General features: G+C 37.2%; 4 protein-coding genes across 6 annotated transcripts; 3 read left to right on the forward strand and 1 right to left on the reverse strand.

Annotated features, from left to right (window-relative positions):
- The first annotated feature begins 42 nt into the window (after positions 1-42).
- Positions 43-1,968, forward strand: ufc1 (ubiquitin-fold modifier conjugating enzyme 1). The gene is made up of 7 exons (XM_079417077.1): positions 43-142; positions 239-368; positions 575-642; positions 732-795; positions 881-957; positions 1,078-1,168; positions 1,275-1,968. Exons 2-7 carry the CDS (start codon positions 246-248, stop codon positions 1,353-1,355), a joined length of 504 nt encoding a protein of 167 aa, XP_079273203.1. The 5' UTR covers positions 43-142; positions 239-245; the 3' UTR covers positions 1,356-1,968.
- A 123-nt stretch (positions 1,969-2,091) lies between these two features.
- gig2p (grass carp reovirus (GCRV)-induced gene 2p) lies at positions 2,092-4,008 on the reverse strand. Its single transcript, XM_079417075.1, has 2 exons — positions 3,884-4,008; positions 2,092-3,326 (listed from the first exon to the last, which is right to left on the reverse strand). The coding sequence occupies exon 2, from the start codon at positions 3,308-3,310 to the stop codon at positions 2,666-2,668; it is 645 nt and encodes a 214-aa protein (XP_079273201.1). The 5' UTR covers positions 3,311-3,326; positions 3,884-4,008; the 3' UTR covers positions 2,092-2,665.
- A 2,699-nt stretch (positions 4,009-6,707) lies between these two features.
- Positions 6,708-10,382, forward strand: fdxacb1 (ferredoxin-fold anticodon binding domain containing 1; the record flags this gene model as incomplete). Its single annotated transcript, XM_079415923.1, has 5 exons — positions 6,708-6,882; positions 7,215-7,371; positions 7,545-7,748; positions 7,888-8,046; positions 9,329-10,382. The coding sequence occupies 5 exons, from the start codon at positions 6,708-6,710 to the stop codon at positions 10,380-10,382; spliced, it is 1,749 nt and encodes a 582-aa protein (XP_079272049.1).
- A 2,200-nt stretch (positions 10,383-12,582) lies between these two features.
- On the forward strand, positions 12,583-23,871 carry alg9 (ALG9 alpha-1,2-mannosyltransferase). 3 transcript variants are annotated; one of them, XM_079416549.1, is made up of 15 exons: positions 12,583-12,751; positions 13,418-13,553; positions 14,769-14,903; positions 15,456-15,526; positions 15,630-15,718; positions 15,870-16,005; positions 17,237-17,324; positions 17,483-17,588; positions 17,708-17,830; positions 17,924-18,078; positions 18,860-18,989; positions 20,815-20,962; positions 21,563-21,692; positions 22,038-22,168; positions 22,618-23,871. In XM_079416549.1, exons 1-15 carry the CDS (start codon positions 12,606-12,608, stop codon positions 22,739-22,741), a joined length of 1,848 nt encoding a protein of 615 aa, XP_079272675.1. In that variant the 5' UTR covers positions 12,583-12,605; the 3' UTR covers positions 22,742-23,871. The 3 variants fall into 3 exon arrangements, with proteins under 3 accessions (XP_079272675.1, XP_079272676.1, XP_079272674.1); XM_079416550.1 differs by having other exon boundaries at positions 12,588-12,751; positions 14,769-14,916; XM_079416548.1 differs by having other exon boundaries at positions 12,592-12,751; positions 13,367-13,553.
- The last annotated feature ends 3,704 nt before the right edge of the window (positions 23,872-27,575 follow it).

Raw genomic sequence — 27,575 nt, forward strand, 5'->3', positions numbered from 1 at the left:
TTCCCGACTCGGTTCTTTTGAACTGTTCATTTTAATGAACCGATTCACGTCATCACGTGATCCCTGACGTCCCACTTTCTATCTGTTGGCGCATATTGCTGTTTATAGCACAGTCGTACAATTTAATATGCAAACATTATAGGTAGTATGCTTTTTGTTCACTCAACGAGACGGTTCTTTGTTCAATGATTCAGTGAGATACACTAAAAAGATCCGACTCTTTGCGAATCGTATATAGGTTCAACATGGCAGATGAAGCCACTAAGAAGGCAGTTTCTGAAATACCGCTTTTAAAAACAAATTCAGGACCAAGAGACAAAGAACTATGGGTTCAGAGACTTCGAGAAGAATATTTAGCTCTCATAAAGGTGAGTTGTAGCATTGTATTGTAGCAAAAGTATTAGGGAGCTACTATGCTAACTTAGCTATGTGATGAATGACATACGTGTCATACTGAGTTAAAAGTGTTCAGTGTTATTGACGCTGACAGCCCATCAGTATTGTTTACAAACTACATATGAACTGAATATAACAAAATATATGCGCTTCTTAATGTAATTGTGTTGTTTTGCAGTATGTTGAAAATAACAAAGCAGCTGACAATGATTGGTTCCGTCTAGAGTCCAACAAAGAGGGCACAAGGTCAGTTTTTAATGGTTAGTTCTTCTTTTATGAGTAATAATATTTTCATTAAGGCCTTAGAGTTGTATAAATACGTCTTTTCTGTGTAGGTGGTTTGGAAAATGCTGGTATATTCACGAGCTTCTCAAATATGAATTTGACATGGAATTTGATGTAAGATAGTTTGAATTCAATTATATTTAACTTCATTTTATATTTTGTTAAAGTCCAGAGTAATTATCTTTATCCTAATGTCTAGATTCCAGTTACATATCCAGCCACAGCACCTGAAGTGGCCATTCCTGAGTTAGATGGGAAGACAGCAAAGATGTACAGGTTTGCTCCATATGTTTATAGATTTGATTTTTTTTTATTTATCACAATTTAATATTCTTTTTATAATGTATCAGTTTTATAATGTACCTAAATTGTTCAAAAAACATCTTTTTGTCACAGAGGTGGAAAAATCTGCCTGACAGATCACTTCAAGCCACTTTGGGCAAGAAATGTCCCAAAGTTTGGTCTGGCTCATCTTATGGCTTTGGGAGTAAGTTATGTAGCATGTCTAAAATCAAATGTCTTTCATTTCCTAAAATTGTTGCTTTGACATTATTTCATTTCATATTAATAACTAATCTCTTTTCTTTCCTAAGCTTGGACCATGGCTTGCAGTTGAGATTCCAGACCTCATTGCTAAAGGCATAATTCAACATAAAGAGCAACAAAACAGCTGAAAACAGTAGCAGCCTTTGCATTTCACTATGCCTTACTGATGCAAACACAAATGACAGTTTTAACAACAGATGCTTGCTTTCCCTGTGGTTTCAAATTTTTGTTTACAACCTCACAGAAACTGTGTACTTCACATTCATATTTGTACATAGATCTGTTTTTTTTTTTTTTTTTACTGTATATCATGGCGATTCAATATCGGCAAGGTTTATAATACCTGTCCAAAGGAATGTGTATGTTTTTCATCAGTAAAGCTTGGTGCATACGTGTAGGACTGTTTTAATTGTAGCAATTGGGTATACCTCATGAGGATTGCAAATTAGAAGTAGAAAGTATGCAAAATTATTTTCTCAGCTGGAAATGTTTCTTTGTTAACAGCTTTTATTAAATGAAGTATTATAAGAAAAAAAAGTGAAATCGGTTTCTAATTTGTAAATTAAATCTAATGTGTCTTTTAAATCTCAGTGACAAAGTTACAGTGTAGTTACTCCAGGGTGTTAATTAAGGCAAGACTTTGTCATTTCTATAACTCTATAATTAAATATTATGTAATGTGTACTTAATGTATCTGTACTTAATTTTTTTAAAATAAAAACTGCAGATATTCTTAAAGCATTTAAAAATATATTATTTGCGCAGTCAAACAGTTTGGTGACAAGAATCTTGTCACTCCATCTTTTAAGCTGGAATGCTCAAATATATTATGAAATCAAATCTGTTTTTTCTTGATGTGATTATGAACAGGATGAAATTTTAATAATTAATGGTTACTGACAGCAAAGCAGATGTTTAAAAAGTAAGTTAACATTATGCTATTATGAAATATACCTGTATGCCTATAAAAAGCAACTAGCCATAGCAAATATCCCTAGAGGTTTTGCAAATGAAATCCTCATTACTTTTGCATATGTAATAAGATCAAGAATAGATCTATTCATATACACTGAGTACTTGAATTGACTAAGGTGACAGGCTGTTTTTATTGTCTGCAATACTGAATGTTTAAAACATTCCTGATTGATCAAAAAATCTCTTCCAAAATCCTAGCTCATTGACAGTCATTTGTGTTCATATACATTTCAATTTTAAATATGACATCAAATATAGTGGCACATATTAGCAGGAACAAGAATTTGTCAGAGCATAAATGTCAAAGATAATTGTGTCACTGAGAAATATGAGGAAAGCAAACAATCCTACATACACAGATAAAGTTGCTGTAAATTCAGCTTCAAGCATCAAACATTGACGCACGTCAACAAACAAGTCCAAAAACCTGAAGAGCCTCTGTCATGATTTCTTGTTAAGTTTCTTAACGACTGCACATGTGTTTGGTCAGGAGAGAGCAGATAGTCTCTCCACACCCCCAGCATGACTGTACAGTATGAGCAGGCCCTAGTTTGAACTTGCACACTGTACAAGTACCTGAGGTGTACAAATTTGATGGCCCCTTCTTGTTTTGAGCAATGAGCTGTTTGAGTTCATTTAAGATGGTCGTGTTGGGTGCAAGAGCAATATCTGTGACCTCGATACGCTGGGGGTCATAGACGCAGTCCTCTTCTAGACCGCTAGGCACAGCTTTCATGCCACAGTTAGGAGGTACCCAGGCAGTGTCATAGCCTTGACTATGCCAGGTCTTCTGTAGAGGATGGTTGTCCTTATCAATTCTTTTGACTTTTCCACAGTCAACGCTTAATTTAAGCACTACTCTATCAGTAGGTAGGGATTTCAGAGGATAGCGCTCCGCTTTCTTCTGGTCACGGCTCACATAAACTCCAGGCCCCAGCATTCCATCCGGTGATTGTTGGAAGCCTGTTGTTATGATCAGACGAGCTGTTTGAATAGAGGTGCCGTGATACATGGTATAGAGACTGCCTGATTTGGGTGCCTGATCTGCCTGAAGATGACGATCTTCATCATAGGATGCTTCCCAGCCATAGAAAGGGATGGATGCCATCCTTTTTTGGTATCTCCTGTGGGATTAAATATAATAATAATATAATATATACTACCAGGAAATGTTTAGATCTGCTCAAACTTTATTGATATTTTACACATTTTAGAATACTAATCCTGTCATCAAAACTATGAAATAATACAAATGAAAGTATGAACTTGTATGTTAGTGACTAAAAATGTTAAACAAATCAAAACTATATTTTAGCTTCTTCCTTGTGTCTGAATTACTATACTATACTTTAAAATGAAATTTTACTGTTCTAAAGAAATTCATTTGACTTTGGTAAGGAAAATTATTTCTAATTTCATTAGTCATCATTTCATTAATCATTTATGCAAAACTTATCAATATCTTCAAAATGAAACAGAAGTTTTTCCAAATCTTTCACTGGCAGGCAGTCTGCCCTTTTGACTTTTGTTGTTTAGTTCAAGCTTTGAAGTTTGAACTGAATTATGTGTCAAAATGAACTTCCGCTATATCGTTCATGTAAAATATGTCAATTGATCGACATTATGGCCTACATTATTCTAAAGGGAAACGATATATTTGTTCTGAAGGAAACAAGCTTACCTTAATATACTTCTCGCAAATGAACAAGAAATGACATGAAACTCCGCGTCTACACTTTCTTTTTTTGGTTATACTTAGAAAGCTAACCTTTCACTTTCAATTTCTTCTCAAACACGTCTTCCTGCTGTGCTCATGGAGTAAAACAAATATTTATATGATAAATTAAAATACTGTTTTTTAACTTAAGTAATCAAAGGATGTCAAGAGTGTAGTCCAGTATACATTTGTTTAATTGTTTAAAGAGGTCACACTTAAAGGTAAAAATTAATATGTAATATGTCAATCAAACAGTATAGACCCGCCTTCTTTTGGTAGAATACACTTCATTGAAAGAAGCGCACGTGGATGCCAAGTCCGCTTATTATACGCCACATTGGGCTTCTTTTTTAGTTGCGTGAAAAAAATCCTGGTCTCGGGTTGCGGTTTTTTGGTCTTATTTAAAAAAAAGGTTGCTTGTTTGGGAGATCTGACAAGCAACTTCGTTTCTTTATTTATGTTCGCTGTATTCTCCAATGCACTGATTGACACTGTCTGCTCGCAGTTAATAGCCAACCAGTGCAATAATAAATAAGTTCCGTAGCGTAATCTGCCATATGTTCCGCCCCTCATTGGAGAAAAATCACATTCAGAAAGAAGGCGCGTGACGCTGAAATCCAAGCGATGATAGAAGCAGACGTAGAGGAGTGGGATGACTTTCTTTTCTTTTACAATGTTTTTGTAAACATTGTAAAAAAAATATAAGGGAAGTCGTGGCCTAATGGTTAGAGAGTCAGACTTGTAATCCGAAGGTTGCGGGTTCGAGTCTCGGGCCGGCAGGGATTGTAGGTGGGGGGAGTGAATGTCCAGCGCTCTCTCCACCCTCAATACCACGACTGAGGTGCCCTTGAGCAAGGCACCGAACCCCCAACTGCTCCCCGGGCGCCGCAGCATAAATGGCTGCCCACTGCTCCGGGTGTGTGTTCACGGTGTGTGTGTGTGTTCACTGCTGTGTGTGTGTGTGTGTTCACTGCTGTGTGTGTGCACGGATGGGTTAAATGCAGAGCACGAATTCCGAGTATGGGTCACCATACTTGGCTGAATGTCACTTCACTCACTCACTCTCACTCTTAATGTATTAATTATCACGGGCTGTAATAAAAAACAAGTAGTCATATCCTAATACTGAGTAAATACGTTTGGTTCGAATAGCCTGGAAGATGTCTTAAAATGTATTTCTTTTTTTAACTTTTTAACTTAGACCACATTATTACCTTTTGACTTCATGAATACACATAAATGACAGCTTAATGATTTTTATTTTTTATCTTTTTTTATAATATTTTCTATAATATTATATCATATAATATTTCCTTTTTTGATATAATATATATTAGGCTATAATTAAATATAATATTTTTTTTATATTTTGGCATTGATAGTTATGAATACATTATTTTATTTTAAATGATAGAAAAACCTGTTTTTGACCTCAAAATAAAGCACTTTCCCTCTGTACATGGCTGTGGGGACGAGCAGTTTTGTGGTGCTTGGAATTCTTTATAATGAATTAAAAATAAATATTGCCACATTGATGGCCCAAGAAGGTGTAATTATTCAAATAACACATTGGTTCATTTAAAAATATGAAAAAAAAAACAATTGTATTTTAAAAGTAAAAAGTGTTTGTCAAGTGTAATATTTCTGTAAAGGCTATAGGGACAGATTGAAATTTCTATAGAATTACCTCATATTATGTAAACAACTGTGCACAGTACATATAACTAAAGTAATGTACACTTTACCATTTCAATGAAAACTGACCCACTAACGTTGCTGTGTTTTGTGATATATTCTGCACTTTTAACAATTTACCTGACTGCTGTACAGAATACTGAACGAGAGAGATCTTGAGATAATTGTTCAAAGTGCAAAATACACCACAAAACTAAGTCTAAAACACCTCTAAAACACCTAGTAAGTCAATTTTCATTACAATGTAAAGTGTAAATTTCGTCCTTTGCTGAAAATATGCCAAACTACACGAGTCGAGCTCTGTTCGCCATTATTATCGTTCAACAACTGGTTCTTTTCATTCACGATTCGAACGAGATGTACCAGCTCTCTCTCGTTCACTACATTCAACAAATCACACTCGATGTTTAGTCATTCTTTGACAGAATGAAACAGTCCACAGAGCTAACAGCGCCGCGCTGCTGTGGAGGGAGGGATTTCAGTGAACGAGAACGATTCGTTCACCTAAAAGATTTGTTCACCTAAAAGATTCGTTCAAAAAGAACGTTCAGTAACTGGAACGTGGACACTGCGGTTCTAAAATATTACATCTGTTTTGAAAATATGTACACAGTGCTGCTGGTAGGGAATTTCTCGCCATGATATCTTTATTGCATCGTTTTTTCTTCAGTCTTTCTTTTTACCGGACTGTTTCTACAGGACAAAATACAATATTTCTTTGACTAAACTGCGAGCGCATAGTAACTGCGCGGTATTCCCCGGGGAACGAAACTTCACCGCTGCTGCCCCTCTCTCTTTCTCTATTACACTTTCTTACGTAAACCTGCTCCTAAAACCCAAAACCTCTGGTGTTCAAGTGTTGCGTTAGCTCCTAAACACCGGGGTTACACGTTAATTAGATTTCAAACTGTATCGCGACAGACGTCAGAGCGGTCTAATGTTAATGCCGCAGTGTGTCCTGCCAGGGTTTCTACGCTCAGTTCAAGCTCGATAGTTGAAGGGTCGCTGTAACCCTCGGTCAGATGTATGGGAAAGTTTTGTTCTTTTGCTAACGTGACAGCTTGCTGAGTTGTTTCCTTGAAATTTTCTGGAAATGTCCAAGACACGCGAAGTGCTACTTGTAGGGGAAGGCAACTTCTCTTTCTCGGCGGCTTTGAGCGAGAGCTCAGGCGAAGATGTCGGGGTGACCGCCACTTGCCTTCAAAGCGAGAACCAGACGTACAGACAGGAGGAAGCTGTCCTGAACATACAGAGACTCCGTGACAGAGGTCTGTCGTTATATGATTCCTTATTCTCATAATGTTATCTCGTGTGCATGTTTTTACTCTTGCGGTGCTTTCTTGTGTCTTTGTTTTCATGCTGAAAAGCTATTTGTTCGACTTCATCCTAGCCACAGTTTAGTATCTGCTAATGTAAGCATTTTGAAGGGTACCTATTCTTCCCACACATAAAGTATCATAGTCATTTGCATGCCTGCAGCCAAGTCCATGAATTTACACATTTGGTTGCTATGAAACTGCCAGGGAGGGTTAAAAGCCTTATTGAATTCTGTATGATAATTCTGTGGAGGCCTTGATTTCAATGCAAACTCCCATTGCAGGATCAGTTGTTCTGTTTGAGGTGGATTGTACATGCCTAAAGGACCACGAAGCCATTCAGGATCATCTTTTTGACTGCATTATCTTCAATTTCCCTCACTGTGGGCGTAAAAGTGGTGTAAAGAAGAACCGAATCCTGTTGGTGAAATTTTTCCAAAAGTAAGTGTGACACTCTTGTGGTTAACGTGGTCTTTATTAAGGTGTTACATAAGCTTGACTTCCAGTGTTATATAATGTTAATACTGAGGGGATCAAGAGTTTCGAGGTCTTTTGATGTTTTGTGCATATTGCATGTGTGATGGATGGATGGTTTGTGTGTTTTTTTTTTCTAGTGCCGTTGCAGTCCTGAAGGACAATGGGGAAGTGCATGTCACCTTGTGCAATGGCCAAGGCGGCACTCCATGTGACAGTCCAATGAGAGAATGGCACAATAGTTGGCAGGTGGTTGCCATGGCAGCAGAAGCAGGGCTAATTCTCAGTGAAATCCATCCCTTTGACCGTGAAACGTATCAAGGTTACAGATGTACTGGTTACAGGTAAACAACTTTGGACAAGTGGACACAGTCCACTACTAAGTGATTTAACATGGTGTTTAATTTGGACTTTTAATGGTCTTGTTACAGTTATGTAAAGGCATTCAGTTTTGAAATCATCAAATAAAATTATTTTGCGAAGGAGTCAAGACAAAGGTTTCCATGTAGAGGGAGCTCTGACCCACATCTTCACTCGGAGTCTCCCGCACACCATGCCAGAGAAACTGAAAATGGAGAAAACCATTGGGAAGGAGACAGTTTGTTTTGAACTTCCAGCAGAGTTGAGTAATTATATCAACAGGTAAGTGGTAACTTGTTGCTGACTGGAAAACGACAGCTCTAAAATCTCTTAATGAGAAATACTTTACCCAAAAAGAAACCTGTGACATTTAATCACCATTATATTGTTTTGAAGCTGTGGAAAGAAAAGATTAATTTTAAGGATCTCCTGACCATTGAGTTTTATATCATAGATGGAATGGGGACTGAATCTTTCAAGCTTCAAAATGGCAAAAAATCACCACGAACATATCATAGAAGTGTTTAAATGGAACTTGTGTGCTGCACATAATAATTCGGCGAGCTTCGTGGACTACAAAACTTGCATCGACTATGAAAATAGGATGTCAGCACCATTCATTGTTGCATGTATCGAGACCAAATATCAATGGTGCCATATTTGATTGAAGATCTATTGCAGAGGGAAAGATTATGAGTGAATAATGACTTCTGTTTTGGTCTGTTCCTCACATAAAGCTATATTATGGCCCCAAAAGTCGTATGAACTATTTTTATGTTATTCTTTGCTAGGGTTGTATGAAATAGCTGTACCATAGGATTTTAGAGAGTTTCTTATTTAGGTGTTTTTATTATGCAGAATATTTAATTGCACATGCTAATTTTCCTTTTTTAACATTTTGATTACCTTTGCCATCATCTAATGCTCATTTAATCTTAATAGTAATTGAATAATACTGTTAAATGTAATCTTTCTGTCTAATTTCTATCTATTAAAATCAATATCCCATTTTTCATACCAATTTAACATACATTATAATGTTGTGATGCCTAAATTAATTTTAAAATTTAAAACTGATTTTAAAATAGATTTTAGGTTTAAGGGTTTATTTTATTTTGATAAAATGGTATAGAATTTTAATATTTATCACTTTATTTAATGATTATCATTCAAACCTGGACCCAAGCCAGTCCTAGTTATTTTTTTTTACAAAAGACACATGGTTTGAGGGTGAATAAATGTTGATACAATATCCTGTTTTGCACAAACTATTCTTTTAATGAGCATTTAAAAACTAGAGGTAACTGCATGATCATGGCATTTATTAATTATTTGTATGCTCGGCAAACACTTCCTCGATCCCTTGTTCTGTGTGAAGGGTGGCATTTTGAAACTATGTCTTATCTGTTATCAGTTTTGTATTATATTATGCAAAAAAGATGGGCTTTTACGTACTGTAGGCTTATCAGTATGCTTATGCATCATGTATTTAAATGTATCAACTTTTTTTGTACATTTATATGGTATATTTGATGCAGATTTCTTACCTTTCTTTCTGTGGTAGGGATTTCCTTGGTCAGCAGTCACATCATCCAGTGAAAACTGTCCAGGAGCAGTTACTTAGAGAGCTAAAGTCAATCTGGCCTGTGTGCACTATGAATGAAGACTTCCCAGAACTGATAAGCTGCCTACCAGAAACGCCAGAGGCATGTGACTCCACTCTGACCCACTCAGAGGTCTATTGGATTAAACCTACTGACACCTATATATTTGACCAAAGTGAAAATGAGCAAAACGACTGTGAGTCTATGGAGGACCAGCAAAGCTTTACTGGCTGCTATGCACTTCGACCGTCTCTGTTGTTGCATGTCCAAGAGATTACCCAGAATGAAGATTTCAGTCCTGGTACTCTTCACGCAGTCAGTGGTCTGGTCTTTCAAAGAGTGCCCATCTCCCCGAGCCGTTCTCCTGCATTTCACCAGCTTCTGTTGGTGGGAATGTTCCCTGCAGAATCCCATCCTTTCCAGTGCTTCCAAGATTGTTTGGAGTCACTACTTGCTTCTTACGGCGTCTCCTTCGAGGAGGCGCAAACAGGCCTAGAGCAGCAAGTGTGGATCAATTCAAAGATGCTTTCCAAGTTTGGGCAGATCGTGTATCTGCCTTCCTTTTCCTCAGCCCTCGATGAAGGTTTACAGTTAATCGCGGTCTCAATAAACTTGGATCATTTAGCTACCCTGATTTTTGGCATTTCTGACTGGCGCTTACTTTGGAGCGCAGATCCTCGGTTTCTTAAGCATTTCGAACTCAATCCACTTGGACCTTTCAGTCCTTTTTCCCTTTACCCACCAAGCTACTTGCATGATATCAGTTTCTGGATGGAACCAGAAAGCTATGATGAACTGGACTTCCAAGCACTTGTGCGAGAGGCGTCTTGCGGTGCTGTTAAGGATATGGCATTAGTTGATCGCTTCAGACACCCACACATGGGTCATGCAAGCCTCTGCTATAGGCTGACCTATCAGTCGCCGGATCGGGCCCTCTCACACAGCCAGGCATTGGGACTGCAGAATCAGCTGCGGAGACTGTTACCCCTGCGTCTGCAGGTCACGCTCAGGTGATTGAAGAGGCTTCAGCAACAATGGATAAAATGGATGAATAATCTCAGATTTTACTTTTTAAAGATGAAGGTTAACTTTATAGATCAAAAGAGAGTCTGTTTATTTTGACTGATTTGTTCTGAAGTTTTTATAAATAAAAGAGGTTAAATTTTAGCAAATACAATGGGTGTTATTCCCATATATTTATAACTGACATATCAACTTATTTGAACTAAAGGGATTTTTTGGTTTCTGTGCTTGAAATCCTATGTTTACATATTGCTTGTTACGCTAGTTAATCAAAATTTTACATTATAAATATTGTGGTTTTAATAAGTTATCCAAGAAATGTTTACAGATTTCAGTAGTACTTTGTTACTTTTTCTTGTTGTTTAGTACTTTGCAATGAGGGAACAAAATAAAATTATATATATATATATATATATATATATTACAAATTGCATTCTCTCCTATATTAATTTATTATGCATGTTTAGGGATGTATTTCAGTTAAGAAACTTGATGTATTTACTGTAATGTAATTACTGATGCACAACTACAAATCATTTCATCTGATACATTTAAAAAAACAAAAAAAATATTTTTCTATTTTCTTTGTATGGCACGTGTTTGCATTATCTCTGAAGCTGCATTTGATACTGTGATATTTCTGGAATGTTTTATGTTTATTATCATTTGTGACTAAATTGTTATATTGCTATATGTTATTTATGCTATATAGGCTATATGTATAAGATATATGTGATTTATGTTATTGCTATTTATTGAAGGGCGAAGTGGGTCAATTTCATTCAAATGGAATAACTTAAAACTAACCCGTTTTCCATTGTTTGGTCAAACAGCGTTGTATTGGTTTGGATGCTCAAACTGCTGGTACAACCTGCTCATTAAGCCCAAAAGAGGTAGACATTTCATCCCTGGTTCTTTTTGAAACGGAAAAGTTTGAATTGAACTATATAGATATATGATATGAATTCCACTACAAACCATTTTAATCATGGCACATATCTAAAAACAAATGGACACCAGAGTAACCTTTTGTAAGGTGCAGAGTCCAAAGCTGCAAATGTAACATCTTAAGCTTCAACCACATGGTCTGTCATTAAATAATTTTTTGAGCATTTAGCATGTCTGCAGGGTTTTTTTTTAGGCATGTATTATGGCACCACACCAGACTATTGATTATGAAACAAAAGGTCCTGTTTGAGTACTAAGAATATGATCTTAGTGTAAAATCTTTAGATTTTCACAACAAATTAAATCAGGAAAAATGTATTTATTCTTAGATCACATGCCACATGTAGCTTTTAAATTTAAGGCCATTTTCTAATATACAAAGCCACAATAACATACATAAACATATTATGATGAGACTGAAAAATTGTAATAATAATGTCTAAATTAACTAATTTTGTTTAAAAATATTATGTAACATGACAAAGCCAAACAATCCAATTATATAATATTAATCATCAAAAATATTAGTTGTTCAGTTGGCTTAAATATCAGCAAAGTGTAGGCTATTGATCGAGAAAAGATGAAAATAGTTTGTTATGAAATGTATGTTAAAACACTTGTAGTAAAGGTACTTTGCAAATAGTTTACAAAGCCAGTGAAAGGATCAAATCGGAGCTAGCAACAGAGTATTATAGTGAAAAAATAAAAAAAATTCGTTGCTTGAAATAAAATCTCCAAAGAAGCATTTCTCATTTTCATTTAGTTAAACTTTATATAGGCCTACTAAAATAACTAAAACCGAAATAGAAATGAATAATAAGAACTATATAGTACGGTGGCCGAGAGAGCTCAAGTCGCTGCAACTTCAGAAAACATGCAAATAGAAAAAACTGCAAACCAATAAAGAAACACACTGTAAATGCTCACAACACAACCAAATAAAGAATTGTATTTGCAGTGCGTTTCTTTATTTGTTTGAGTAGTGAGCATTTGCAGCGCGTGTGTTGTCAAATTGGCAAAGTTTTTTTTTATTATTTGCAGCGCGTTGAGCTCTCTCGGCCACTGTAATATAGACATAAAACATTATACAAATTAAATAAAATTACTGAAACTGTGAAATGAAAATGGAATATACAAAATATATAAATAAATATATAATAATAAATAAATAATAACAATATTTCAAATATCAAAACAACAACACATGACACTGGCTGGTATCTGGCATCCTCTCCTCTCCTGCTTTCTTCCGGCGATGAAGGAAACATGGCGACGAAGGCTCTCCGTCAGCGCAACAGACGGGGAAGCAAACATGACGCGAACAACGTGAACAGCACACCTACCACTGACAACCGAGCAGCAAAAGACGACAAATATGTCGAGGACAATAAGTCCAGCGACCCTCGAAACGAGTAAGTAACCATAAGCCAGTCCAGTGTAATAATGTTGTGTGCTGTTGACAGCTCGCTAACGTTAGGCTGTCTGGATATGCCAATAACACATGTATCTAAATAACACGAATACAGCGGGGAGACACAGAAATAGTCAAATGTACTGTCCAGGCGACACGAATAAGCGCGCTTCAGTGTAACATGACGGCTTTCATTCATTCACATCGCGTCTCTACCGGCGAGCAAACACCGATCAGCGCTGCAAAACATATGCTGTGCTTTATATCAAGACTGTTGTTTTAAAATATATGCAGTTTGTGGTTCATAAGCTGCATTGCTTTAGTGACACTAGATATGCGCAATAAATTGTGCCACTAAGTTGATGCACATTCGCGCGTGTCCATTTTCATAATCTTCTTACATTGTAATACAGCGCGTGAGGAAAACAATGACCCTCGATTAACGTTGGTGTGTTTTGTTCGGTGTGAAAATCTGGAATGTCTCATGCACATCTGTATTCATGATTATGCTTGTGGATGAGTTTTAGACTGATGCTGTTAGGACTGATACTAATACTGAAATAAACGAATGACAACCATGTATAAGTCTGTGCTCTGTTCCCATATTGCTTATTAGTTTGCTCCCAGATAAGCACATTAGCTCCTATCCCCCGTCTCTCCTTTACAGGTCATCCAGTAAAGCAGGACAGGTGTGGGCTCCTGAGGGCTCCACGGCCTTCAAGTGCCTGGTTTCAGCCCGCTTCTGTGCTGCGCTACTCAGTAACATCTCGGACTGTGATGAAACCTACAATTACTGGGAGCCAGTGAGTTACGCATTTTCCTGATTTACAGTTTTTGGTAAGCTCTCAGAATACACCAACAAGTATGGCTCGGGACCAGTGTGACAGAGTTTTGGACCTGCTGATGGAGCGGACACTTGTCCTAGCGCAGCGTTCTCACTTTACTCTTACATGTTGTTATGCTGCTTTGCACACGTAGCATGAATTTGATCTTATGTGATTGATTTATTATTGTTGTTGTCTGATGTCATGTTATTGAATCGACTGGTGAAATTGTGATTAGAATGACTTGTAATAGAAAAGTTAGAATAGATCATAAATGATTGTTAAAGTCATAAAATCACACATTGTAATATATACACAAAATTCTTTTTAAAATTTGCAGTTACAGCTGGGTAAAAGGTATTACTATTAATATTAATAACATTAAAAATAATTAAAATACAAAAATGCGGGAACCTATACAGCTTGTAACACCATGACAGCTTTTTATTCAACAACTATGACATAATGGTGCAAATCATTTATTGTTTATTATGGTTAACTCGTTATACATTGTTATAACATATATGTACAGTATAATTTATAGCAATTATAATATAATTATTTTAAATATAATCATGTTTTTATTATATCAAAATGTAATATTTTATGGTGGGACAATTAAACATAAATCCATAACAGTTTTTAATACAACTTTTGTTTTTCTTAAGTACAAAACATTTTTTTATTTATAAATTTAATCCTCTTATATATTATATGTTGCTTATAATTATATATTTATTATTTATAGTTTTTACCCCATCCTATATTATAACATGATATTTTATAATATATTTAATAATATATATTTTAAATATAATATGTCTATAAAAATGTATTATGTTTATGGTGTAACAAGTGAATTTGCAGGGCAAGTGAAAAGCTGAACTACTGGTCTAACTGGAACAGCAGAAAGCAAATCCTTATTGTTGAGCCCTGATCTATGTTACCGTTGTATCCCATAATGCCCCGGAGTATTAATAATCCAAACCACTAGAGACTGTAAAGGTGCAGTTCAGATGCAAAAGCTTACTTTTGTATTCAATAGAAAGTTATCATTTCTTTTCCTGAACATAAACACACCATCAAAGTAAAAACCTGCTGAATGTCAGTCTTCTTTTGAAAACTACCAAATTTGTATATAAAAGAAAGGTTCATTCAACTTTTTTTTATTATTTCTCTCTTTTTGCTGGCCAGACTCACTACCTGCTGTATGGAACGGGAATGCAGACATGGGAATATTCCCCGGCCAATGCGATTCGGTCCTATGCGTATCTTTGGCTCCATGCCCTTCCTGCCTGCTTTCATGCCAAAATATTACAAACCAACAAGGTAATTATTAAAGGTATTGTTTATCAGTTTTGATTCTGTGTTTTTAAGCATTTGCAATATAGTAGGATATTTCTATGACCAGTGAGATATTTCTATGACTCACTGGAATCTGAAAAATCTGATCTTAAATCTGAAGAAAATAACCTTTGGAGCTGGATAAAATCTGTGGTTCCACGAACATAACATGATGTAATAATGCTTTATATTTCCTATGATGAGAACTGTTTCTTTGGGGTACAATTTAGCTTTTGCTTAATCACAACTTAATCCAGGATGTCTAAAATGTAATTTTAAACGGCTCTCTGCTGCTATAATATTGAGATATCATTCAATTTAGATCTGGCACACCCAGTTATGCAAAGTGACATTGTATTCAAAATATATATCATCAGTTCATGCATTCCATGGGAACTTGTGCTGCTAGTGCCATGCTGAACAAAATAAGATGATTGTTCCTTTTAGATGTACTGTATATAGGCCATTCATTATAGTCCTGCTTAGACATGTACAAATTGACTAATATGTTTTTCGGATTCTTTTGTTCCCATTCAGGTCCTTGTGTTTTATTTCCTGCGCTGCATGCTAGCTTTTACCTGCTGTGTGTGTGAGCTCTACTTCTACAAGTAAGTGCTACTACATATTGCACCTTACATCAGCATTGGGCTAAAATAGGTAAATCTTGCTATGAATGTGGTTTAAAGATCTAATCTCATGGATTTGACACAGGGCTGTGTGTAAAAAGTTTGGCCTGCATGTGGGCCGGCTTCTGCTGGCGTTCCTAGTGTTGAGTGCAGGGATGTTCTGCTCCTCTGCAGGTGAGTCAGATCAATGGGTCATATTTGGCTTATCTGGTTGATCAGAGGAAATTAGGTGATAACTGTTTGTGTTCCTGTTTTATTTTTTGACATAATTTTGTGTAGGCACTGCAGGTTAATGTGTATGTGTGTGTGTTTGTGTTATGTTCAGCTTTCCTCCCCAGTACGTTTTGTATGTACAGTACAATGGTAGCTATGACTGGCTGGTTCAAGGGACGCTCAAGTCTGGCTGTGCTGGGTATTGCAGCGGGGGCCATAGTGGGCTGGCCCTTTAGTGCCCTGCTGGGGTAAGAAATAATCAATATTGTATATGTAGGGTGACAAGAAGGGTCCAAAATATTTTTTACACAAAATTTTTTCCACAAATAAAATATTTCCCATATATATTCCTCTTCTGACATGAACCTGTATTGCTGTATTTCTATTAAAATGCATATTTTTATCCTTATGAGAATAAGTATTTGGCTGATTTATATTTGAAGAATTACCCAACATTACCCCCCCCCCCCAACATTTTAGCTTTTGGGGGCTTAACCCATTTAATCCAATATTTCTCTCAGTGCATGTCTCTTATTTGCTCACGACCGGTTGATAATTCTGAGTCAATATTTTAAAATATATATATTTTTTATAAATAATATTTTAACATAAATTGATACTTACACACTACCATTTAAAAGATTGGGGTTGGTAAGATTTTAAAAAGAAAATGACTTTTGTGTAGAATGCATTTACTTAGCATTACATTGATCAGAAGTGACGGTAAAGACATTTACAATGTTACAAAAAATGCCGTTTAATATTAGTGTTGTTCTTCTGAATTTTTTATTTCATCAAAGAATCCAGAAAAAAAGTTTTCCACAAAAATATTAAGCAGCATTATAATAATTAACAATGTTACTTGGCGATCAAATCAGCATATTGGAATGATTTCTGAAGGATAATGTGACACTGAAGACTGGAGTAATTCAGCCTAGCATCACACGAATAAATTATATTTAAAATCTACTTATAATAAGAGAATAAGACTTTTTTTTCAAATAATAATACCAACCTCAAACTTTTGGTACATGATTCTTTTTACTGTTTCACGTAATATAACTTTTAAATCTGCAATTTTATAATAGAATTTAATCAGTTACCTAAATATGGGGCTTTATGTTTTTTCCACTGTTTAGAATTGTGAACATTTTGAAACCCAAGTTTGACTGCGACCAGGGTCATGTCCTCATCCCACTTCTTTTTTCCAACCACTGCTATCCAGTCTACTCTATACTTCCCACCAATAAAAAGCAAAAAGCCCCAAAAATAATAATAAAAAGTGAGTGTAAGACTGTAGGTCTTGCAATTTAATCCACAAATTATACTGTAGTTCCTTTATAATTGAAAAGGGCTAGTTACTATGTTTCATTCACTCAACAAAGTCAATATTTATTGCAATTTGGTAAAAATCCATATAAATAATCCTGATCAGCCAACTAGGTGAATTTAGGCTCTGTTTACTGATTGTTATTGCAGCATACCCATTGCCTTTGACCTGCTGTTTCTGAAGAAGAAGTGGAAGAGTTTTATCACGTGGACCCTGGTGGCGTTGCTCCTCTTTCTGGTTGGGAAACTCATTGATTTCTGTCTATCTTAGGTTGCTGAATTGGTTTTGTGTTTTTTTTTTTTAATCTGACCTCAGACACAGATTCCATCAATAACAAAATGATAAAAAAATCCAAGATCAGTGTATTATACTGACATGATAACATGTTTCGGTAGGTCCCTGTTGTTGTAGTAGACAGCTACTACTATGGAAAGCTGGTGATTGCTCCTCTGAATATAATACTATACAACGTGTTCACTCCTCATGGGCCAGATCTTTATGGTAAACTTCAAATCATTTGTATATACATTTAGAAATATTGATTTGTATGAAAAATAATAAAAGTGTTTACAGTAAAGTGTTTTTTCATTACAATGTTGTTGTTTTTTTCTTTCTTAAAGGCACAGAGCCCTGGCATTACTACTTTGTGAATGGTTTCCTTAATTTCAACTTTGTATTTGCGTTGGCCCTCGTTTCTCTCCCTTTCACGGCACTTATGGAGGCACTGCCCCAAAGATTCAATGGTAAGAAGGATGTGTCTTTGACTTGTTTTGTGATATGCATGTAACGTTCTGAACAGTCTGTTCATCTCATGTTTCTTACTGTATAAATTGCAGTTCAGAACCTCGGCCGGCCATACTGGTTAACCCTGTCTCCTATGTACCTGTGGATGTTGGTGTTCTTCACTCGTCCACATAAAGAGGAGCGCTTTTTGTTTCCCATCTACCCTCTCATCTGTCTGTGCGGGGCAGTGGCTCTCTCATCACTGCAGGTTAGAAATAGTACACTGCATTTTTTTCTGATGGTCATATAGTGGTATTGAATGATTTGCATATTCATTTACCATGGTATTTCTTTACTCTGGCGTTCAAAATTTTGATGTCGGTAAGTCTTTTTTTTTTTTTTTTTTTATAATGTTTTTGAAGGAATTCTCTTATGTTCACCAAGGCTGCATTTACTAAAAAAAAACATACAGTAAAAACAGTAATTTTGTGACATTTTATTATTCATATTATTTATTTTAATATATGAAATGTTATTTATTCCTGTGATGTCAAAGCAGGATCAGCAGTCATTACTCCAGTCTTCAGTGTCACGTTTAGAAATCCTTGTAATATGCTGGTAATGTGCTCAACACCAGTTCTAATTCTAATCAGTGTTGAAAACAGCTGTGCCGTTTTAAAAATTGTGGAGACAGTGGTGCACTTTTTTTTTTTTTTTTTCTTTGATTAATAAGTTCAAAAGAACATTTAATTTATTTGAAAAAAATAAACATTGAAATTAAATTTGTATCAATAGGGATTGTAACAGAAATGTCTTTTACTCTTTACTGTCGCTTTTGATCAAATTAAAGCATCCTTGCTGAATAAAAGTATTCATATATTTAAAATAAAATCTTACGGATTTCAAACTATGCACAATTGCACATCTTTATTGGCATATTTCCTCAATGTTGTGCAAATTAGTTTGCTGTTAAACCTGTGTAAAATATGAATGTGATACTTCAAATCATTTCCCATTTTAAACAGTTTTCTGTCTGTTTATCCATGTAGAAATGCTATCACTTCATAATCCAGCGCTACCGTCTGGAGCACTACACCATCTCCACCAACTGGCTGGCTCTCGGCTCTGTGCTGCTGTTTGGAGTGTTCTCGCTGTCCCGATCTGTGGCCCTCTTCAGAGGTAAGGATGTTGAGAGAGACCAAGAGAGAGATTTGGGTCAGTTCTGCTGAACTTTTCTCTCAGAGTAGAGTTACAGTAGTACACCCCTCATATTTCGGCTATCATTTTAGTATATCTTTTCAAGGGACAATACTATAGAAATGAAACTTGGATATATTTTAGAGTAGTCAGTGTGCAACTTGCATAGCAGTAAAGATTTACTTTCCTCTGAAAATAACTCAACACAGCCATTATTGTCAAAAAAGATGGCAACAAAAGTGAGTACACCCTAAGGGATAACAGCTATACGTCGTTTAACCATGCAAAGCCACGTGTCCTATTCATCATGTTCATGTTTTTGTCTGCTTGACAGGACCATAAAAATTTGTGTATCTTGTTTTAGAGCAATTAAAATTTGGTGCTTTGAGTACAATTCTCTCATACTGGTCACTGGATGTTCAACATGGCATCTCATGGCAAAGAACTCTCTGATGATTTGAGAATTAGAATTGTTGCTCTCCACAAAGATGGCCGAGGCTATATGAAGATTAGTAACAACCTGAAACTGAGTTACAGTACAGTGGCCAGGGTCATACAGAGGTTTTCCAAGATGGGGTCCACTTAGAACAGGTCTCGCAAGTGTTGATCAAATAAGTTGAGTCCTCATGCTGTGTGTCAGGTGCAGAAGCTGGCTTCAAAAAACAGATGCATGAGTGCTGCCAGCATTGCTTTAGAGGTTGCAGAAGTGGAAGGTCAGCTTGTCAGTGCTCAGACCATACGCCACACACTGCAACAAGTTGGTTTGCATGGCTATCATGCCAGAAGGAAAGGACTCTTCTGAAGCTGGCTCACAAAAAATCCTGCAAACAGTTTGCTGAAGACAATCTGGCCAAGAGCATGAATTACTGGAACCATGTCCAGTGGTCTGATGAGTCTAAGGTAAACTTGTTTGGCTCAGATGGTGTCCAGCGTGTGTGGCGGCGCCCTGGTGAGGAGTACAAAGAAAATTGTGCCTTGCCTACAGTCAAGCATGTTGATGGTAGCATCATGGTCTGGGGCTGCATGACTACTGCTGGTACTGGGGAGCTGCGGTTCATTGAGGGAAACATGGATTCCAACATGTACTGTGACATTCTGAAGCAGAAGATGATGCCCTCCCTTCAGAAACTGTGCTGAACGGCAGTTTTCCAACATAATAACCACCCCAAACATACCGCCAAGATAACACTGCCTTGCTGATGAAGCTGAAGGTGGAGGTGATGGAGTGGCTAAGTATGTCTCCAGACCTGAACCTATTAAGCATCTGTGGGGCATCCTCAAGCGGAAGGTGGAGAAGCATAACATCCAGCAGCTCCGTGATGTCATTGTGGAGGAGTGGAAGAGAATGCCAGCAACTACCTGTGCAGCTCTGGTGCAGCTCTGAATTCCATGCCCAGGACGATTAAGGCTGTGCTAGATAACAATGGTGCTCCTACAAAATATTAATACTTTGGACACATTTTTGACATGTTCACTTGTGTACTAATTTTTGTTGCAGTTATTTGGACAATAATGGCTGTATGTTGAGTTATATTTAGAGAACAGTAAATTTGTATTTCTCTACAAGCTGCACATTGACTACTCTTAAAATATATCCAAGTTTCATTTGTGTGGTATTGTTCCTTGAAGATATACTAAAAGTTTTGCTAAAATGTGAGGGGTGTACTCACTTTTGTGAGATACTGTATATAGCTGGCAGATGAATTTGATGATGAAACAAAATGATAAAAATCATATTCTTTACCTTGTGCAGTAAAGTGCTGCTTTTGTGATGTCTCTCTCACATGGGGTTGCTGTGTGTCTTAAGGCTATCATGCTCCGCTGGATTTGTATCCAGAATTTCATCGCATTGCTAAAGATCCTACAATCCACACGGTTCCAGAGGGAAGATTGGTCAATGTTTGTGTGGGGAAAGAGTGGTACCGCTTCCCCAGCAGCTTTCTCCTGCCCAACAAGTGAGTTTGAATTCTAATTAAGTTCTCAAAGACAGCACATGCATATAAACTACCGTTCAAAGGGCTAAGGTCAGTAAGATTTTTTTTTTATTTTTTAAAGAACTTGATAGTTTTGTTCAGTAAGAATGCATTAAATGGATCAAAAGTAAAGACATTTATAATATTACAAAAAAATGTATGTAAATGTTTCAAATAAATGCTGTTCTTTATTCATTAAAGAATCTTGAAAAAACTTATTTCCACAACAAATGTTAAGCAGCACAACTGTTTTCAACATTGATAAATAATAATAGGAAATGTGAATGAAAAGGATCATGTGATACCGAAGACTGGAGTAATGATGCTGAAATTTCAGCTTTGCCATCACAGGAATAAATTACATTTTAAATATATTGAAATATAAAACATTTTAAATTGTAATAAATTAATATTACACAATATTACAGTTTTTGGCTATTTTTGATCAAATTAATAGTATAAGCCTTAGTGTAAGAAACTTTTTTCAAAAACCAAAATAAATCTTACAACCCCCAAACTTTTGAACGGTACTATAGATCTGTAATATATATTAACTGTTAACTGTATCATCTTGTTTTATAGCTGGCACTTACAGTTCATCCAGTCAGAGTTCAGGGGTCAGTTACCTAAGCCATATGCCATGGGTCCTGATGCCACCTGCATAATCCCATCAGACATGAATGATCAGAATCTTGAGGAGCCGTCACGATATGTGAGCGTTCCACTACAAACACCTCAATTTAGCATTTGACTCATTGCAAGATTATAAAGTCTAATAACTGAGCTGAATGTGTGAAACACACATTTTTCCCCCCCATAGTAGTTCCTCTTTATTTGATAATGGTAAAATTCCATTCCACTCTTAAGAGTTTGAATGACATTTTACTTTGGAAAATCAACTATTGAGATCTTTAACAGCCATTTTTTTTAAACTAAACACCAGTTCAAAGAAATGACTAGTTTTACTTATCTAAAATCTTTACATATGTCTGCATATGTCATTGTTGTAGCTGTATGTGAAGTACTTGTGTAATTTTCCATGTTCTCTGGCTCTCAGGTAGAACTGAAGCAGTGTCATTACCTGGTGGATCTGGAAACAGAAACAGAAGCCCCTCGTGAACCACGATACGCCACTAACAAAGAGGAGTGGAGTATTATTGCTGAAAAGCCTTTTCTAGACACTACCAGGCAAGTCTTTATGTGTGGAGTACGGACATTTTTGAAACTGCTTGGAAATTTGTTAACATACAAGAGGCTCTTGTGGGTAATCCATGCAGAGTGATGAATACTACTGTAAAGAATCATTTAAAATTGAAGGGTCCACTAGAGGGCCCCCTTGTTCTTTTAAAAATACTTGTTCTTATGACATCATTGTCAAGCGCTCAACATAAATTGTTGTGACACTGGATGTCTGATCATCCTAAGAGAGATTATCCTTGACCCAATTTATCATCTCTGGGTGTCATTATTCACTTCATGATTGTGAAATAAATGTAGAAATGTTTTTTTTTTTTTTTTTTTTTTTAAGAAAGTGCATCTAGAAGTATGTATTTTGTAGACTGTCTCTGTGCATATTATGGTATTTTTCGCTGTTCATGACCCTGGTGCTGTTGCCTTTTCGTGTCTCTCTCACACAGGTCCTCCAGATTGCTCAGGGCCTTTTTTATCCCATTCCTGTCTGAGCAATACACCACCTACAGCAGATATGTCATCCTCAAACCAAGACGACCCAAACACACCCAGAAAAGAGTGCAAGGCTGACCTCTCATTCCTGCTATTTTTCCTTCATCGCAAGTTAAAAAGCTCCTGCAGTGCTTCATCATTTGGTCCCAAGGTGTTCCTCCTTAATTCTTTTTGTGTTCACACATGTGTGATTGTGTTAGTGTGTGAATGAATGAATGAATGAATGAATATGCCAGAGTTTGTTTGACCATCTTGGCTATCAAGCCATGCAGTATCGGCCTGTATGTAGACTTCAGTGGTGCTGCCCACCCTAGACAGTTCCAGCACAGAGCATGGATCCTTACCCATCTTTCCCAATCATCTCATGTCATCTCCTCTCCATTCCATGCCCTCTGTTCCTTTATTCCTGCTTGGGCTTTTCTGCATTTTTCTGAAGCATTTCAGAAGATTTCTGTTTAGATGACCCTTTAAGGACTACAGGTCCCTTGCTTGTTATGACCTCATCCTTGATCTGGGACAATGAACTGTACATGAACTGAACATGAGTCCAGACCCAAACCACATCTCATGTGTCTCCATTCATTCATCCAGAACTGAACTTCTGTTCATTTGTCCTGTTTGAGTAACTGGTCCAGGCCAGCCTCAGCATCTCAGGATGAAAGTTGCACCAAAAACTCTTTCGGTGTTCTCCAGTTCCGTTGTCGGTAAATGTGGACATTGACTGTGAGGTCAGGCTGCAGACCAGGACTATTGAATGAATGAATGATGCATTTATATAGCGCATTTATTGTGTATTGCCGTACACCCAAAGCGCTTTACAATCATGTGGGGGATCTCTCCTCAACCACCACCAGTGTGCAGCATCCACTTGGATGATGCGACGGCAGCCACAGCACAACGGCGCCTGTGCGCTCACCACACACCAGCTACAGGTGGAGAGGAGAGAGAGTCATTGAGCCAATCAAGTGGATTTTGACTATTGAGTGTTTACATTCCAAATCATGTTTGTCATCTTAATCATATCAGTGTTAACTGTGATTGAGTCAAATAAAAGAAGGCTGTCTTAATGTGTGGCTGTGCCATCTCAGAGAAATCACCTCGGAAAGCCGAGAAGTATCAATGAATTGTTATTTCCAAGTCTAAAACAGTCTTTGAAATATGTAAAATCTTAAATCAGTGAATTCAGCAAATTTTTCCTGCTCTGCTCCAAAAAATAAATAAATTAATGAAAAAAATATCTAAAAACAACTAAGTTATATTTCTATTTAATATAAAATGTTTTCCTAGTTCTGCTGTTCTAAAAATTACAACTATTTTATTTAAATCTAGACTAAATCTTAAAATGATCATGTTTCTATTTAATATCAAACATGTAAACAAATTTGCTCTGCTGTAAAAATGACAGATGTTTTACTTAGAAATGTTTTCTAAAAATATTACATATGTGACCCTGGACCACAAAACCAGTCTTAAGTCGCTGGGGTATATTTGTAGCGCTAGCCAAAAATACATGGTGGGTCAAAATGATCAAGTTTTCTTTTATGCCAAAAATCATTAGGACATTAAGGAAAGATTATGTTCCATGAAGATATTTTGTACCTACCGTAAGTATATGTAAAACTATAATAAAACTTAATTTTTGATTAGTAATATGCATTGCTAAGAACTTAATTTAAACAACTTTAAAGGCAATTTTCTCACTATTTAGATTTTTTTGCACCCTCAGATTCCAGATTTTCAAATTGTTGTATCTATGTGGGTGTATATATATACATATACAGGTCCTTCTCAAAAAATTAGCATATTGTGATAAAGTTCATTATTTTCTGTAATGTACTGATAAACATTAGACTTTCATATATTTTAGATTCATTACAACACAACTGAAGTAGTTCAAGCCTTTTATTGTTTTAATATTGATGATTTTGGCATACAGCTCATGAAAACCCCAAATTCCTATCTCAAAAAATTAGCATATCATGAAAAGGTTCTCTAAACGAGCTATTAACCTAATCATCTGAATCAACTAATTAACTCTAAACACCTGCAAAAGATTCCTGAGGCTTTTAAAAACTCCCAGCCTGGTTCATTACTCAAAACCGCAATCATGGGTAAGACTGCCGACCTGACTGCTGTCCAGAAGGCCATCATTGACACCCTCAAGCAAGAGGGTAAGACACAGAAAGAAATTTCTGAACGAATAGGCTGTTCCCAGAGTGCTGTATCAAGGCACCTCAGTGGGAAGTCTGTGGGAAGGAAAAAGTGTGGCAGAAAACGCAGCACAACGAGAAGAGGTGACCGGACCCTGAGGAAGATTGTGGAGAAGGACCGATTCCAGACCTTGGAGGACCTGCGGAAGCAGTGGACTGAGTCTGGAGTAGAAACATCCAGAGCCACCGTGTACAGGCGTGTGCAGGAAATGGGCTACAGGTGCCGCATTCCCCAGGTCAAGCCACTTTTGAACCAGAAACAGCGGCAGAAGCGCCTGACGTGGGCTACAGAGAAGCAGCACTGGACTGTTGCTCAGTGGTCCAAAGTACTTTTTTCGGATGAAAGCAAATTTTGCATGTCATTCGGAAATCAAGGTGCCAGAGTCTGGAGGAAGACTGGGGAGAGGGAAATGCCAAAATGCCTGAAGTCCAGTGTCAAGTACCCACAGTCAGTGATGCTGGTGTTGGTCCACTGTGTTTTATCAAGGGCAGGGTCAATGCAGCTAGCTATCTGGAGATTTTGGAGCACTTCATGCTTCCATCTGCTGAAAAGCTTTATGGAGATGATTTCATTTTTCAGCACGACCTGGCACCTGCTCACAGTGCCAAAACCACTGGTAAATGGTTTACTGACCATGGTATTACTGTGCTCAATTGGCCTGCCAACTCTCCTGACCTGAACCCCATAGAGAATCTGTGGGATATTGTGAAGAGAAAGTTGAGAGACGCAAGACCCAACACTCTGGATGAGCTTAAGGCCGCTATCGAAGCATCCTGGGCCTCCATAACACCTCAGCAGTGCCACAGGCTGATTGCCTCCATGCCACGCCGCATTGAAGCAGTCATTTCTGCAAAAGGATTCCCGACCAAGTATTGAGTGCATAACTGAACATAATTATTTGAAGGTTGACTTTTTTTTTGTATTAAAAACACTTTTCTTTTATTGGTCGGATGAAATATGCTAATTTTTTGAGATAGGAATTTTGGGTTTTCATGAGCTGTATGCCAAAATCATCAATATTAAAACAATAAAAGGCTTGAACTACTTCAGTTGTGTTGTAATGAATCTAAAATATATGAAAGTCTAATGTTTATCAGTACATTACAGAAAATAATGAACTTTATCACAATATGCTAATTTTTTGAGAAGGACCTGTATATATGTGTGTGTGTGTATATATATACGTGTGTGTGTGTGTGTGTATCTATACAGTTGGGCAAAAAAGTATTTAGTCAGCCACAAATTGTGCAAGTTCTCCCACTTAAAAAGATGAGAGAGGCCTGTAATTTTCATCATAGGTACACTTCAACTATGAGAGACAGAATGGGGGGAAAGAATCCAGGAAATCACATTGTCTTATTTTTAAAGAATTTATTTGCAAATTATGGTGGAAAATAAGTATTTGATCAATAACAAAAGTTCATCTCAATACTTTGTTATACACCCTTTGTTGGCAATGACAGAGGTCAAACGTTTTCTGTAAGTCTTCACAAGGTTGTTTTCACACACTGTTGCTGGTATTTTGGCCCAGCAGTGATGTTTTGGGGCTGTCGCTGGGCAACACAAACTTTCAACTCCCTCCAAAGATTTTCTATGGGGTTGAGATCTGGAGACTGGCTAGGCCACTCCAGGACCTTGAAATGCTTCTTACGAAGCCACTCCTTCGTTGCCCGGGCGGTGTGTTTGGGATCATTGTCATGCTGAAAGACCCAGCCACGTTTCATCTTCAATGCCCTTGCTGGTGGAAGGAGGTTCTCACTCAAAATCTCACGATACATGGCCCCATTCATTCTTTCCTTTACACGGATCAGTCGTCCTGGTCCCTTTGCAGAAAAACAGCCCCAAAGCATGATGTTTCCACCCCCACGCTTCACAGTAGGTATGGTGTTCTTTGGATGCAACTCAGCATTCTTTCTCCTCCAAACACGACGAGTTGAGTTTTTACCAAAAAGTTCTATTTTGGTTTCATCTGACCATATGACATTCTCCCAATCCTCTTCTGGATCATCCAAATGCTCTCTAGCAAACTTCAGACGGGCCCGGACATGTACTGGCTTAAGCAGGGGGACACGTCTGGCACTGCAGGATTTAAGTCCCTGGCGGCGTAGTGTGTCACTGATGGTAGCCTTTGTTACTTTGGTCCCAGCTCTCTGCAGGTCATTCACTAGGTCCCCCCATGTGGTTCTGGGATTTTTGCTCACCGTTCTTGTGATCATTTTGACCCCACGGGGTGAGATCTTGCGTGGAGCCCCAGATCGAGGGAGATTATCAGTGGTCTTGTATGTCTTCCATTTTCTAATAATTGCTCCCACAGTTGATTTCTTCACACCAAGCTGCTTGCCTATTGCAGATTCAGTCTTCCCAGCCTGGTGCAAGTCTACAATTTTGTTTCTGGTGTCCTTCGACAGCTCTTTGGTCTTGGCCATAGTGGAGTTTGGAGTGTGACTGTTTGAGGTTGTGGACAGGAGTTCAAACAGGTGCCATTAATACAGGTAATGAGTGGAGGACAGAGGAGCCTGTTACAGGTTAAGAAGTTGTTACAGGTCTGTGAGAGCCAGAAATCTTGCTTGTTTGTAGGTGACCAAATACTTATTTTACAGAGGAATTTACCAATAAATTCTTTTAAAATCCTACAATGTGATTTCCTGGATTCTTTCCCCCCATTCTGTCTCTCATAGTTGAAGTGTACCTATGATGCAAA

This window comes from Barbus barbus (assembly GCF_936440315.1).
Source record: "Barbus barbus genome assembly, chromosome: 5".
NCBI lineage: Eukaryota > Metazoa > Chordata > Actinopteri > Cypriniformes > Cyprinidae > Barbus > Barbus barbus.